At 49.9% G+C, this 16,127-nt stretch overlaps 2 protein-coding genes across 2 annotated transcripts; both read right to left on the bottom strand.

Annotated features, from left to right (window-relative positions):
- Nucleotides 1-4,814: 4,814 nt before the first annotated feature.
- Nucleotides 4,815-8,766, bottom strand: prss16 (serine protease 16). Its single transcript, XM_076049811.1, has 13 exons — nucleotides 8,689-8,766; nucleotides 8,026-8,198; nucleotides 7,824-7,923; nucleotides 7,496-7,625; nucleotides 7,298-7,421; nucleotides 7,085-7,162; nucleotides 6,658-6,705; nucleotides 6,455-6,577; nucleotides 6,000-6,152; nucleotides 5,621-5,747; nucleotides 5,332-5,511; nucleotides 5,064-5,218; nucleotides 4,815-4,909 (listed from the first exon to the last, which is right to left on the bottom strand). The coding sequence occupies exons 1-13, from the start codon at nucleotides 8,753-8,755 to the stop codon at nucleotides 4,838-4,840; spliced, it is 1,530 nt and encodes a 509-aa protein (XP_075905926.1). The 5' UTR covers nucleotides 8,756-8,766; the 3' UTR covers nucleotides 4,815-4,837.
- A 2,441-nt stretch (nucleotides 8,767-11,207) lies between these two features.
- itm2ca (integral membrane protein 2Ca) lies at nucleotides 11,208-16,046 on the bottom strand. Its single transcript, XM_076049654.1, has 6 exons — nucleotides 15,813-16,046; nucleotides 13,481-13,624; nucleotides 13,197-13,385; nucleotides 12,987-13,097; nucleotides 12,291-12,441; nucleotides 11,208-11,732 (listed from the first exon to the last, which is right to left on the bottom strand). Exons 1-6 carry the CDS (start codon nucleotides 15,903-15,905, stop codon nucleotides 11,644-11,646), a joined length of 777 nt encoding a protein of 258 aa, XP_075905769.1. The 5' UTR covers nucleotides 15,906-16,046; the 3' UTR covers nucleotides 11,208-11,643.
- Nucleotides 16,047-16,127: the final 81 nt, after the last annotated feature.

The raw sequence follows: 16,127 nt of genomic DNA, 5'->3' as shown, positions 1-16,127 counted from the left end.
TGGTTTCCCATGGCAGTGTCCTATCAGCCACCCTCACGCCCCCTCTCCACACGCAAACAGAGCAGACTGGCCGTGGAGTCCACTGAAATGTTAGCTGATTCAGCCGATCTCTGTCGCGGCCGGCGAAGTTGGAGGAGGAGCGAGACCTCAGAGGCCGACGTCGAAGCGATCCAGCTGCCGTGAGCGGTTTACCGGCGGCGCCTCGTGAAAATGAGAGAGGTTCGTCTCTCCGCACCGATGCTGGAGAAGAACCTTTCCTACAACACTGCCGGTGCTCACCCCATGCGGCCGGGCGAGGCGAGGGGCGAGGGGCGAGGGCCCGACCAGCGGCCACCCAGCCTCGTTGACATCGGTGACTCCGCCATAAAGGAAACGTGGCAGCCGTGACCTCTGGCAGCAGTGCACACAGCCACCCAAAAACATCAGAGAGCCGCAGCCGGGCCGCCGCTGCTTCCCGCCTGCCTGCATGAGAAAGAGGCAGCGAGGTGATGGAGGGAGGTAAACTGAGAAAGAGAGAACGAAGGAATGAAACAGAGAGGGCTAAAAGTGAGGGGTTGCCGGGGGGACGCAGAGTGCATTTTTATGAGCTTGTGCCTCTCCAGTTTCTGGGTCGTCTGGTCACATGGACATAAATTTTCACCCCTCGCTCCCTCCCTCCCTCCCTCGCTGCCTGCTTCCCTCCCTCCCGCTTTTCTCCTGGCTGCCTTCCCGAGCAAAGCCCCCCCAACCCCCCTTATCTCCTCCCGCAGCCTGTTTGCAAACTTTCCATGCAGTTTCTTCCGTTGTCCCCCCGCCGGGGTCATTTCTCTTCTTTTATTTAGCGGTTTCTTCTACCTGTCCCGATACGGCCCTTCTCTCTCTCTCTCTCTCTCTCTCTCTCTCGCCGTCTCTTCCCTCCATCCTGCTGCCTTCCGTCTTTTTTTTGTTTATAGTAAGCCAACGCGAGCCTTCTGCCTTCTGTTATCTCCTCCCTCCCCTCTTTCTCCTCTTCCTCCATTTACCCCTTTACCACACGCACTCAAACCTACACACACACACACACACACACACACACACACACACACACACACACACACACACACACAAGACCTTATAGATGGAGATTAACTTGGGAGCACAGCACCATCCGTCCTCCTGACTGTTTGTTGTTAAGGAGATGGATGGAGGCTCCCTCTGCCAGCCTCACGCAGCCGCAATTACACCAGCCGCCATGATGGATGGACGGGAGGGAAAAGGGGGGGAGAGGTGGGGAGGGCAGGGGAGGGAGTCTCAGAGCGGGGCATCTATCACGCCCCTTAATCTACCTGTCACTGCAAGGGCCCTGATGAAGGAAGGAGGGGGGCGGGGGGTCGGTCTGGAGGGGAGGAGGAGGAGGGGAGGAGCATCGGCCTCGCTCAGGCTGCTGGTCAAAGGTTTATTCCGTCCCCCTCTGGACCTGGAATTTGTTCGCAGACTCATTGAGTGTCGCTAGCGCCGCCGCTGATCTCCCTGAGCTAGTGCGTCCCGTGCGTGCGCTTGAAATGCATTTGCACGAAACCGCAGTCTGAAGAGAACTCTCAGTGTGATGCAGGTCCTGACTGAGGTCAGGGCTTTTTTTTTTTTTCTATGCTTGTATGTGTTTTTCATCCCCGAGTCCATGGAGAGAAACATCATGTGACGACTGTGGAGAAAGCAGCATATTCAGCCCTGCGTTTGCAGCCTGGCTTCGAGCGTCCCTTCAAGTGACGTTTTGTTCGTGCTTCCTGGTGTGGAGAGGAGACAGGGACAGCTGGGGGTGTTGTCAGTGACCTTATCAGTGCCCTTTGTGGCATCACCGAAGACCAGGACAGTGTTTTTAAGCATCCAGTAAGCAAAATACATTGACGGGCTAAGGGTGCATAGAGAACATTGGTGAAATGAATTTTGCATGAATAAAATAAATGTAAAAGAAAAAAAACACACAGGCACGGCTGCTCCTCTTCACTTGAAAAAATAAACCCTTCAGTGCTGAAAAATGCTCAAGACTGCAAAGCCCTTTGATTTAAATATATTCAATACGAACAATGAAAATTTCCGTTCTGTGATGAATTACAATCAATAGCGTCATCAATATTGCTCCATGCAGAGCTGCTGTAGTGCAGAATTTCCTAGTTTGCTGACACTGAATGTCAACATGCCATTTATCCAGTTTCAACCTGCATGTGGCCAACAACACAGACCTTCATCACCGATCACTCACAAAGGAACAACTGCAAGGAGCGCGTCTGAAAGTCCCTTTTGCTAAAAAATACAATCCTGGCTCTGCGCCAGCGCGTAGGTTCACAGCCATGCCGACGCTTTGGTGAAAATCCAGACGGCGCAAGTGTGCATTTAGCGTTCCACAAACATGCAAACACGCAGACGCCTCTTTCACAGGGCTGCCTGTGCTCTGCAGTTATTGCTTCTGCACTCCACCCACTCACACGCACACACACACACACACACACACACACACACACACACACAGCTGCATCCTCATCTTCATACCTGTTGAAGGTCTCGGAACTGTGATATATATCCCAGTGAATCTGCATACATTACCTCTAAAGCCCTGCATCCCCCCCGCACAATGCTGCAGAAATATTATGAAAAGTAATCTGAGGTCTCCAACCCTCGCCCCTCCACCCCCACCCCCCCGCCCCCTTCACCTCCTCATCTGTCCGGAGAAGTGAGAGATGGCACGGAGGGATTAATACTCTTCCGCCCAGGCCAACCCTGGGAATGATAGATGGACAGATGCAGGAAGGGAGTGGAGAGGGAGGAGAGGGGAAGATTAAAGGAGAGAAGTCTGTGATTTCATAAATCCAAAGTGGGAGACCTGGTCTGCATCAGGCACTAATAAGATCTCCAGGAAATCTATGATGAGGGCGCGGGGAGGCAGAGGGGGAGGGGGGAGGAGGAGAGATGGCAGCGGCGTAATAGCATCAGATGCAATCTAATCACGGCAATAAGATGTGAATGGATGAGTGTGAGCATGTTTGATTATGCAAAGTTGGGCTTGGAAGTGTGTTGATGAAGCTGCGGGGCGCAGGGCCAGGCCACCTTATTGGACAACAGATCAGCAGGGCTTTCTGCCGCAGAGCTTTTAAAAAGGAATGCGTTCATTAAGCACGATTCTCATTGGCTAATTGCCACGGAGTGAAAGCAGCGATAGCGCAGCAAGACTCACCTTGCCGTTGGATCAAGGGAGAAACGTGGGGATTTTTACATTCGTTTGTTTGTGTGTGCCACTCAACGTAACGTCAACGTTACGTCAACATACCAACTGTAAGTGCACAAAAGTGCTGTGGTGCAGCTGTGACCTGACTGAGATCAGATAAAGCACCAGCTCCTCCACCTCCTCCTCCCCTCCATCCACCCAGGCCACATTTTTCACGAACCAGCTGTCGGAGAGACGTGATTGGTTGGCTGTGCGGACAGATAGCCGATAGGCGCTGATTAATAGTTGAGGCCCAAGAACTTCCTCATTGATCAACGGGACAAGCTAGAGGAGGAGGAGGTGGAGGAGCAGAGGGAGGAGGAGGAGGAGAGAGGAAACGCATGCCCCGTCACTCTGCAAGTGCTGGCTGATAGCCTTGATAGCAGCCCTTGCAGTGTGTGTGTGTGTGTGTGTGTGTGTGTGTGTGTGTGTGTGTGAGCTTGTTTGCAACAGCAATGAGATGAGAAGCAGAGTGAGAATGAAGCACCACAGTGGGAAAAGTGCTGATTTTCTCTGTTTTTTCAGGTTCGATTGAGCCGAGGTGAGCTAGCAGGAGACGTTACAGTGTGTGTGTGTGTGTGTGTGTGTGTGTGTCCGCCCCCCTGCAGTTCTGTCCTGCCCCTAGTTGATTGATGATCTCTTCTCCCACGGGGTCACCAGGGTCACGACCTCTCTTTTTTGACCCCCTAGTGTCTCTCACAAGGCACACACACACACACACAGAAACAGATGGCTTCGGGACAACTGGCGCATCCACACCTTCCTCACACCACGCTTTCCATCTTTACAGACAACAGCGTCACAGCCGCCGACACACACTTGTGTCCGACAAATTCATGACACACTGCACGGAGACAACACCCGACCAACCCCTAATAAAAAATAGAACAGACAAAAGTTAGCACTAATTCACCCTGGTGCCAAAAACTGCCCAAAACATTTTAATTAAATAATATTCCAGTTCAGGGGTTCCCAGATTTTCCATGCCATGGCTCCCCGACAGCGTTAGACTCTGGCCAGGGACCCCTTTAGCAAACCGACTGACAATGTTGCAAAATGTGTAAAGAAACAACATAGTTGTAGCATTTGTTTAGAATAAAAGTACCATCAATAACATGGACATTTTCTCTACAACTTCAGGTATGCTGCCTCATTTTCTCACTCCAGTTGGCAAAGTTTTTTTTCCCCCAGCAGCGTCTTCCACAGCTGGGCCGTCCGTTCTTTCGGTCTGTCACAAACCTGTGCATTTTGAACTACCTCGGCCAGCTTGTGGAGCAAATCACCTTCAAAGCTGGCGCAAACCAGCTTGCCTCTCTCTCTCTCTCTCTCACGCATGATAGATCCTAGATTTTATGTAATAGCAATGATTTAACAATAATCACACAATCTGTTAACGGCAATTTCATTTGATTCTACCGTTCATTTATTTGCATTTTCCTTCTCATCTTCTCTCCAATCGTCTGGAAAACCACTGGCTTTACAAACCACACAGAAGGCTCCCTTTGTAACAGTCATTTTATTACATGACCTTCACAGAGACAACCCCATGTAAACTCCGCTCTGAGCAAATTAGGAATAATCCCTTAAAAGACCTTTGAAATGTAGCGGCTGAACCATCATTCAATCACATCTCCTCTCCATCTTCTCCACCTCAGCCGTCCTCAAAATGTCCGTCACATAGTTTTCAATCTCCTGGCAAAAGGACGGACGGAAAGACAGAACAAAACATGGACCGGCAGAAAGAGTTGAGCAAATCTTCCTCAAACCTTTTTTTTTTTTTTTTTTTTTTTAGAAACTCAATGTTACTCTTGTGCTCAGTGCGGAACAACACATTGTGCTGCGTTACCTTTCGGCCTGACTTGAGCGAGGCGCGGTCATCGACTTGGCCGGTCATCATATCGGCGCAGTGAGCCGCGCCCTCAATGAGAACGTCACGCGCCTTCTCTCCGTCCGCAGTGCAGGCCCCCACCACCGACAGCTCCCTCCAGGGGTCAATCTCACCTGTGGTGACGCGAAGACATGGTGTCAAATTGAAGAGGAGACGACAAAAAAAAAAAAAAAAAGATCTTAACCCTCGGTTTTGGCCTCCGTGTCTGCCGCTGGCCCCGTCTCACCATTGACGTAGAGCACCCGGTGAGTGGTAGGACTGTCTCCTCCGTAGTAGGTGTTTGAGAAGGCAACGTTCCTCTTCAGGGAAGGCAGGGAAATTCCAAACACTAACTGACAGATTTCCTCCTGGGACTTTAGGGAAATCATCCTTGAGAATGGACACATGGCGTCCTCGCATGATTGGTCTGTGCATACACACGCACACACAAAAAAACATGGTATAACATTAGTATTTGTCGCAGCACGTGTGTGTGTGTGTGTGTGTGTGTGTGTGTGTGTATAGGCGTCCTTTACAGAAGCCAAACTCGGTGCAGGTCTGGTAGATCCACTGTCTGTATGACCCTCTGCCCACAGTCGTATTCATCAGCTGGTTCAGCTCGTTCTTGAACGAGGCGTCCAGACATCGTGCTCCAAAAAACATCTGTAGAAACACATTTAATTCAATTACTGACGTCAACGGCACACACACACACACACACTCACATATACGAAGTTATAGTGGCAGTACAGTAATATGCAGTTCACAAACATTTGAACCTCTAGGGGGCACTACAAGCCCGCGGTCCAACCACTCTTTCTGTACTAGGAATGGCTCACTGGTGACATCTTGTGGTTTCTGTGTGCACGACGAGCACATTTTCCTGATGCACCTCGAGCTGCTTGTTCCTCGTACCTTTGAAAGTCTGACGAGTCCTCCGTACCCCACCCTCTCGTCGTCTCGGGTCTTGTTGGTCATGACGTCACAGATCATGCCTATATTCATGAACTCATCATTGTACTGCACTGTTCCCATGAAGATGTCCGCCAAATTCTGCATTAAACAAATCTAAAGCAAAACAAGCAGAATGTCGTAACTCCGTTGAGTGTCGTGAAAAGCAGTTAACAAAAAAATGCACAAGTTGACTTTGCATTAAAGATCCAGTAACACACTGCAGGGGGCACTGTGTTCCCGGTTGTTTAACAGAATCGTTATTTATTCAGGCATTGTCAAATAAATATAAATGCATATCATAAATAATAAGTGAAAGCAAAATGTTCGATATGTTACACAGAGAAATATCTAAAAAATAATAATAAAATAATAAAATAAAAGAAATGACAACATCATTCCAAATTCTTGTGCGTCACCTGATCGTCAAGGTCTTTGGGCTCTTGACAGCAGTTAAAGTCCGTGGCCACTTGGTGGCACACGTCGCCGGCCATGAGCGCCGCCTCCAAAGCAGCGAAGGCTTTCTGCACCTCAGAGAAGCACTGCAGGAGGAAGAAGCCACCACAAGTGAGGAACACTCTGACAGCAGGTGGGATCTCAAGGCCCAGCAGGTGCTTCTTACCTTAAGGGAGCCGCGGACTCTTTCGTTCTGAAGGGCCAAGCCAACCATCTGAAAGCAAAGGAAGTGCACATGTGAAGCAGGATGTGTAACTTCTGATTAGTTCATTAATGTTCGTCGATGTGATCCAAGGCTGCAGGTTTGGTCAGAGCAACCTAGACGCCCTACTGCCCTCTAGTGGGCCTCTGAGAAAATTATACCAACATCAAATTACCCCCTTTCAGAGCCAGCTTATCCGAAAAAAATTGAAATAATCCAATTAAGGCACATTTGAAGGATTAATAATGACTTGGATGAGGACGATCTTGGGTCAGAGTGACAGAAGATCGAGATCATAGTTTTGCTGGGGTGGAGTGGGTTGCGTTAGGCATGATTAGGACTTGCTATGTTCAATAAACATGAGTGTTAGAGCATCACTGTCCCGGTTTACTTTGCTGTAGGCAGAGAAGTCCAACTTGGCCCTGATCGGAGCCGAGGAGGCGACGGCTGCAAACGCCAGATGAGGAAACTGCAGCAAGACACAGTGGGAGCAGAGACGCAGGCTGAATTGTGGCACAAGTTATTCACAAGTTTATGAAAAGCACTTTATCCACCAAATGGGTCATTTCCAAAATATCCCTGAAGTCATTTTTAAATGACTCACCCCTCTTTTGAACCAGGCGGACAGAGCTCCAGCGTACGAGCCTCCAAAGCTGATCCAGGTGTTGTTGCTGGTCAGGTTGAAGCTTTGGCTGATGTGCTCATGGAACACAGCCAGGTCCATGAGTCTGAACAAAATGCAGACAATCAATCATCAATTTATCTGCACGTGTTTGACCATCGTTTGCCAGCCAACACTCACGCTTGCTGAGAGCTCAGGCTGGCCAGGTTCTCCATTTTCAGGCCGTCAGGGTTGATGCTGTCGCCATAGAAACGGTGCTCTAGCGCCACCAGCAGGGCATCGTGTTTCTTTGCCATTTCAACATGGTGGCCTGTGGGGGGCGGGGGGAGGGTTTGAAGATACAGCAGTGAACAGGTAAGCAGGCAGTTTTGTCCTTGTTTAGCTATTTGATATTGGAGCAGACAAAAAGCTCCCCCCCCCCGTTTGAGTCTGTTTTTACTTTCGAAACACACAAAGGCCTGTCAGACAGTTTTCCCTCTTATACGCCAAGTACGGCGTCCTACTGTACCAAATACGACATCAGCCCAAGAGAGGGGTCCTTCTCCACCAATGAAGAGGAACACAGGACCGTCGGGTTTCTTCCAGTACTTGTCATTCACAAGATACGTCTGGGTGGTGGAAAAGAGAGCCAAGATTTCTTCAATTCCGTCCACATGTTTATTTAAACATGAAACATCGTCTGCATTTTCTGCATCGTTGGGCTTCCCTACCTGACGGAACGTTTTGGAGCCTTGCCGGTTAAAGTGATCCAGCTGCTGCTCCAAAAAGCCCAACTTCACGTGGAAATGCTGCCGACCTCTGGGAACTTTGGCCAGGAGCAGCCGCTCGGCCCTCTGCAGCTGGACCTCACGGACGCGCTCCTTCATCTCCCAGAAAATCCGCCCTGAATTTTAATAAAGTGAAAAAGGTGTGAGCGGGGAGAAAGGCAATAAAACCCAGTCTGTGCTCAGACATTTGTTACTAATCAGGGATGCCAAACAGGTGGATGTGACTCATCCGCTAGCCTCCACACAATATTGAGACGCTAAGACCACTTCCAGGAACTCTGCCATCGTGTTCGTGAAAGTCTGCATATATTCTACCCGAGGCAGCAGTGTGACAGCAACACCGGAGGTATTTTCTGAGCATCATCCAGCATCAGCAGCGTCGCTGGGGATTTGTTGGCATAGGTACAATCCGTTTTTTTTTTTTTTCTTCCTTCTTCGATCTCCTCTCGCTCACATTTGACAAACACCGGAATAAAAAAATTTTAAAAAAGTCTTCCTTCTCAGTCATCGTGCTCACCGATTTCCTCTCGAATCCCAATTTGAGAGGAAGAAAAAAAAAGACAGGAAATAAGAGACAAACGTGTTCGAATTGCACCAAAGGCTCACCTGCATCAACGAAGCTGAGGATGAGCAGCACGATGAAGCAGCGAGCTGGTGAGAGGGTCATCTTCATCACTGATGCAGGAACCCTAAAACACAGAGGGGGTGGAGGCGGTGCAAATCCACTGTGCATGAATTGAGAGATTTCACTTATATGCTACCTGAACTACTCGTGTCAGCACGGGTTTAGAATATCAGCTTGGTTGATGTAAGGAGATCTTTCCGCTTTAGTAAAAAGCTTTTTTTTTGCGCGCGTGCGTACGCGTTTCAACGACAGAGGCAGCATCTCAGTACGAAGCAGCAGCAGCAGCAGCCGTGCAGACGCTGCTGGTACATGAAACGCTCAGCCAAAAGTAAAAGGAACAAAATGCTTCATAGATAGGGATAAACCTGAAAGTGCACCAATATTGGGATTATTAGGCAATAAGGGGAACATATTTGTTTTTTTTTGTCATTTACCTCCCCCCCCAAAAAAAAATCCAATATTTCTTATTGCACAGCTTTGGTCTGGGAATCTCTGGTGTGAGTCAGCGGCTGTCTGTCCTCAGCCAGAGTCTCAGCAGCAGCACACAGACAGTCTCAGCATCACCAGATGGAAGAGTGTCTGTGTGTGCGAGCCCGCAGCAGAACGGAAGGATCCATGTGACCTCATCAGCACACCCGAGAGCATCCAAGCACACGATGCATTGCAAATGGAATTAGCAAACTGCATTAGATTAGGCCGAATTTAGTCTCTTTAATGACCTTCAGCCGGTATATACCTTACCGCAAACGTCATGTTATCCAGAGATTAGACCGAGAAGGAATAGAACGTGGACTCGTGCCTCGCGCCGAGACCAGCGTCTGTGTATACCTGTGTGTGACGGCCACCGTAGTTAGCCGCCTGACGCGGGATTGTGGGAACATGCTAATCAATGAATGGTTCACTTTAACTTGTCACAGTTTCCAAGCATTTTCACAGCCGCGCAGTTGCGTTACCAGAGCCTGAAGGGGCCGCGGCAGATGAAGTGTCGGGCAGGTGTTTTCCCAACAAGTTCATCCACCTTCAGGCCTGTTTAAATAAGGTCCAGGGCTGATTGGGTCACACCATGTTGGTTCTCCGCCGAGGGGGATCTCACTTTCAACTCCTGACGTCGTCGTCGTTGTTGTTTTAACTCATATTTTGATCAGTCTTTTTTTTTTTTTTTTTTTTTTTTTAAAGACTTATTCAGTCTTTTAAATGTGTGTTGTGCGCTGTAACTTTCTCTTCCCCCGCGAGACTCGAACTAATTTGTGATTTTTGTCGACTTAATTTCGTAATCCAATAGAAAAGAGTCCACGCGTGGGTTCGAACCCCACTCTTAATACCAAGTAGTGTTCTTATCTACTACGAATAAAACGACAGGCCGTGCTTTGGCAAGCTTTAGCTAGTTGTTTCATCGTTTGCTTCCGCATGTGCATTCTTCACATTGGTTACACTGCCACCTATAGGCACTACCTTTGATAGCACCTTTCATTTACAAAGGTTAATTTAAGAATCATCAACGCCGGCAAAACCTCCGTTTTTCTGGCTGACAACACACGTTACATTCCGGCTTGCTGTGATGCAGCAGATGGTTGTGATGCAACAGCTCATGAGGGTGATGACACTGGTGAAAATGCACATGGTGGAAACCGTGTGCACCTTGACAAAAAAAAAAAAAAAGGCTTCCGTTGGGACCACGACTGTGCCCGGGTCCATTGTCTGCATTGTTGTCGACGGCCAAATTAAGAGGACGGGGGGGGGGGGGGGGGGGGGGGGACATCCATGAATACGAGCTGTGAAAATTCAGCTCTGCTTTTAAGGCTAAGTTGAAGACAATTAGAAAGGAACAATAAACCCCTTTATTCTCTTCAACCTTTGACATGACACTGTAGAACATCTCTTGAATGTCATTTGAAATGGGGAGAGCACCACTTAGAGTATCGGATTTTGTTAAACATTGATTGACTTCGCAAAACACGCTCCCGAAAAACAACCCGACGGATGACGAGACGTTGAATAAAACACCCGGCAGAGTTGTTCCCGCTAGTTTTATTCACAGACAAAGTTTAACAGCAGACAAAATATACAGATCAAACAGAGTTTTGCGTAACTAACATACAGTGTAATATAATAATGCTCCCTTTTCAGTAGCATTGACTTTAGTCCAGTCTCCGGGGGGTTTTTTTTTGGACTAAGGCTTTAAGCATTGTTTTTTACAAAACATTCCGACAGTGCTGCTGTTCCTTTATAGATAAAACATGCAAGGAGGAGGGGGCAGAAGAGACATGATTTCAAAGGCTTTCACAAAGGCATTGTCGAACAGTGTGCAAAAGAATCTGCGGACAAAAAAAAAGCCATCGTGGGGAGTATGAATGCTGCGTTCAAAAGAAAAAGAAAAAAAGAAAAGGAACGCAATGGAAAAGCAGCGGATCAACACGACGCAGGCAGAAGCTCAATGAATCAACCAAGCCACTAATTATCAGCAGTTACATGTGCAGAGAATGGGAGAAAGAAATGTATATGAACGTGCTCAGAAAGACTTTGATGAGTTGACTTGGAGACACAAAGCCTATAACCTCCAGAATAACGGGAAGAATGGACACAAAATAAAAAATCTCGACAACACAACACAATGAGACAACCAACTCCCCCGAAGGACAGTAACCGACACGCAGTTCCCCCAGAGGGGGATAACAGATGCATCGCTCATCTGTTATCAGCTACAGGGCTTTGCTACAAGGAAAACAAACTAATCCTGCCAAAGAACCTGGAGAGCTTCGTATTGCATGGAAATATCAGAGGCGCAGTTTGACCGGGGGAGGAGGTTCGGAGCTGGACGTGGGAGAAAAGAAATTTGCAACTGGGAAGTCGGGACTACAGTAGGATGCTACAGAGGAGCGCAGCGGTGACTGGAGACGACGGGCCTTTTCGATGGTGGGTGTCTGCGGCGGCGGCGCTCATTGGTCGCAGATCACCGTCTCCACCACGAAGCTGTTGGCCATGTGTTGGATGGAGTGGCAGCCGTCCGCCTCGCGCTTGTTGATGCCTGAGAGGGGAGACAGGGAGACAGGGTCGAGGAGACAGAGGACACTGTGTGAAAAAACTGAACTCATCGCCGCAAACAACCCCGCCTCCGCCACCACTGCCCAGATTGCACAAGCACAATAACAATACATAGACAGTGGCTGCAAATGCGAGGAGACACAGAGGCTTCTGTGATATTAGGCAGCAGACATTATATTGGATATTATGTTGGCTGAGAGTAAAGTGAGAAACCATGCTAATTTTTTTTGCCCAGCGCTACACTTAGATTCCAAAGTTGCTCAGCTCGTCTTTTATGGCCTTTAATTTTTTTTTTTTTTAGAAAGTCCATGACTTTAAAATATACATACCTCGATGGGCCACCTGTTCAAAAAAATAAATATTTTTGCAATGCCAAATTGGAAGTGAGGTTTCCAGTTATAACACATCCATCATTCTGCCTCTTCCCTGTCATCTTCTTCTGTGGTTTTAAATCAAGCCTCCAGCTTTTGCCCTTACTAAAAGGACGCCGATCGAGGTTCAACTCTCACCCGCTACCCCACCAAATCGCTCCCCGACTTACGTCTGTGGGTGACGCGACGGCTCAGGCGGTACGTGTCCTTTCCGTTGCACAGGCGGTAGATGAAGGGTCCCAGCTGACGCATGTTGTGCACTTTTCCAGTCACCACCATCTCCTCGTGGATGATGTAGGTCTGAGGCAAGTACGTTCCCTTCTGCAGGGGAGGGGGGTGGGGACGAAAAACAGCAACAAGCTCACGAGGTATTGCGTTCCAGCGGATGAAACCACGATGGTTTGAAATAAAGATGCTCTTCACACATCACCCACATTAGCTGATAAAACGTGCCGATTGTTGTCGTTTTGTTTTGTTTTTTTTGTTGGAATGAAAATGAAGAAGAAGAAATGTTTCCTCATCGCTTCAACATTTTCCAAATCGTATCAGTGTGAGGTCCGACAAGGCATCCATTTCAGCCAGACACCAAAATCAAGCATTTTTTTTACTGGAGGCTTTAAAACAGCAGGGTCCTGTTTTTAGAATTCTATTGATTTTTCTTTATTTTCAGTGATTGATCACACTCGCCTGCTCCAGGATGTTAAAATAAGGATATAAAAATAGGCTTGAAAATAGACTTTGAACAAGGCGTATTTAATGTTTTACCTATTGAGGGTCAGATGGGGCTCAACTGGCTCGGTCTGCCTGTCTCACTCACACTGCAAACACCTCAGTTTGGCGCTGCGGTAACATTTGAGACGCGCTACCTTCACGTTGATGAGAAGCTCCCACAGGTTGCGCGGCGGCATCACGATGGTGGTGTTGAGCTCGATCACGTAGCACTTGTCCAGAGCGATGTCGTGGTAGGCGGTCAGGCCCTGGAAAACAAAGCCGGGTCAGTAACAGAGCGAAACATCAAGAGCCTGAATCAGAGTGATTCAGAGCCTGCGTGTGTGTGTGTGTGTTCCGGTCCTCACTCTGTGGAAGTCGTGGATGATGTCGGCGGGGTCGCTGCCTCCAAAGTGAGGCACGGGCACGCTGATCTTCTCGTAGTTGTCAGCCAGGTAGATGCCCACGTTCTCCTCCAGCTCCTGGCGACCGCGCAGAGGAGCGTACATGGAGTCCTCGTAGAGAACCCTGCAGTGGAACATGTTCTCCTCCGGGATCTGCACACACATGCACACAGGAAACTCACGTTTGAGTGCAGATCCAGGAGTAACAAAATGAGAATCAACAGCAGTGGCATCGCTTGAGCTCTCACGTGAGGTATGAAGTAGTAGCGGTAGACGTAGATGGAAGCTAGCACCAAACCGGCCATGAAGACCACCAGGCCAAAGGTCAGGCAGCACAGGCCGTTCAGGGGAGACTTCTGGGGCCTGTGTGGTAGAACCAGCTCGTCTTCATCCTGGAACACACACACACACACACACACACACACACAAACAAGCACATGCACACACATTAATTCTTGCAAATCAGAAGCATAAAACAAGCAGCTTCGCTGCCACTTACTCATCCTCATCCTCCTCCGCCCCGGTGACGGGCTGCAGAAAATGACCCGAATTAACCGAAAATAGCAGCACGTACATTAGTGCCGACGCTGCAAGTCAGCCCTGGCAGGCCGGTGAAGCGGTGGCGGCGGCAGCGGCAGTCAGCCAAAGGAAGCGCTTGGTAATGAAAACCCTGACGGAGGCGGGCGGTGACTAATCTTCCCAGACGCCTCCAGTCTCGCAGCCCATCTGCCGTGACCACGCGTCCAGCTCGTGTGTGTGTGTGTGTGTGTGTGTGTGTGTGCTGGGTGGCACTACACACACACCAGACAGTTGGTGCCCATGTGCACTTGTGAAAACAAAACAACGGACCGGCGGCAGCGGCTGTGGTGGTGGTGGTGGTGGTGCATGGCTCCGAGGAAACAAGACGCACCGGACTGCCGTGCGCTCGCACGAGTCTCCTTTCAAGAAGCAGCACAGCGCTCGCACGAGTCTTTCGAGAAGCAGCACAGCCAGCGTCCAAAAATAGACACGACGCAAAAAGTGCTTGAAAAGCGGCGGGCGTGACGTTGTGACAGTCCTCTGGGCTCTGGTGGAAGCGTGTGAGGGTGGCGGGGCCGGGGGGGGGGGACAGGGTACTCCAGGACAAGGCGTCAACTGTGTGTATGTGTGTGTGTGTGTGTGTGTGTGTGTGTGTGTATGAACACACACATTTGTGTGTGAGACGCTGTGTTGTGCCGCCACCGCCGGGAGGCACAGAGGCTCCTTCACACCAGCGGAGAGCGTGACACACTGAGGCCTGTCTGTCCGTCCGTCCCTCCACCCCCTGGTCGATACAACCGGGTGAAAAGATCACAGCCACATACTTCTGCAACATTGCAGGTGCATTTATCAGAACAGAATTTGGTAACTTCTGGCACCAGTGTTTAGCCAGGGAAAAAAACCACACGGTTCCATATCACCCGGATAAAGAAGATGCATGTAGCCTTCTGTTTACAGCCTGCAGCCGAAAAAAACAAAAAAAAACGGATCAGATTGGCTTCCTGATTCGTCATTGCACATTTTTGAACAACGGGGCAAAAATGCAACAAACGCCGAGTTGGGGGAGGGGGGGTTGTTGTCACCAACACGGGTGAGTTGTAGGTGCCCTTTGTGATGTCACAATGGTGGAGGTGGCGTTGCGGGGTAGCAGTGCCCGCTGCCACGCTAGCAAGAAGCAAGGGGTAGACCTCTTCTCCACTCCGAGGAGCCGACCTAACGACGCATATTAGCGGTCAAGGGATTTTTGCAGAGCGAGGGTCTTTTAAAGTGGCAATGCCTGTCAACATCGACTCTGCATGCAGCTGCACTGATCTTCGGTCGGGGTTGTTGAGACGCTGGGATGCTGCTGCTGCTGCTGCTACAGCAAAGTTGAGGTGCCACTATCTGTGCATCCTGCAAATCCTGCACATGCTGCAAACACAAACCCCCCCCCCCCCCCCCGCCCTTCCAGCAGCGCATCTGCCATTTTGTGGGCCCTAAATTCTCTCGTGGTTTTCTCGCATTCCACCTGGCAGGATGCACCGGTGTGGCGGTGCAGCTGGTTTGAGAGCAGGAGGAGGAGTCTGCACGCTGTATGATCTGCTCTAACCAGCAAGCATATAGGTCAAACCACTTATGCAAAGGAGGGTGGGGGGGGGGCGCGCTGTTAAGTTGATACGCAGGTCTTTGTCTCTGCTCGTGCGTGCACACCACCGACAACAATGCGCGTCCGCTGCAACGCTTTCTAAACTTGGACCGAGAGACTGCGTTGAAGCGGTGGGACACACACACACACACACACACACACACACACACGCGCGCGCGCGCGCGCGATGGTGGCGGTGGTTTGTTCTTTCCGAGCAACCAAATGGCGTAACAGCGAAGCGCCGCCCCCTCCTGCTGTTCATGGCTGTGCAGGTGGAGGTCGCCCTGCCTGCAGCAGGCCAGCCATGTAGGAAGAGTGTGTGCGAGAGGAGGACACAAACAACAACAACAACAACAACAAGAAGGACAACAATCCTACAACAAAGCCCCGGACGGCCGGGGCGGGACTCGGGAAGTGAGCCGGAAACGCAAACCCACCATCGGATGAGGAATGAGGATCTCGGTCTTGTCGCCATCGGTCTCCTTGTCCACTTTCTGTCCCGCGACAGACTGGAAGCTGATCTTCACCATGGCTCGGCGTCACGGTTCCGTCCTCCTCGCAGGGTCCGCAAGGTGCCTTCGCCGTTCGCCGCCTGCGGTCTACAGGAGCTGCACGCCCGTGTGTTCGTGAGAGGAGAAATGCTGCTGCTGCTGCTGCTGCTGCTGCTGCTGCTCCGTCTCGTCGAATCCTCTTCTCACAGCTGGGCTGCTTCTCCCCACTGTTTTTGTCTTGATCTGCCGGAAGTGGTTTTT

This window comes from Nelusetta ayraudi, unplaced genomic scaffold (genome assembly GCF_046127955.1).
Source record: "Nelusetta ayraudi isolate G7.1 ecotype Tasmania unplaced genomic scaffold, CSIRO-AGI_Nayr_v1 ptg000120l, whole genome shotgun sequence".
Lineage (NCBI taxonomy): Eukaryota > Metazoa > Chordata > Actinopteri > Tetraodontiformes > Monacanthidae > Nelusetta > Nelusetta ayraudi.
Note: the sequence above shows the minus strand (reverse complement) of the source record. Positions and strands in the feature narration are given on the sequence as shown.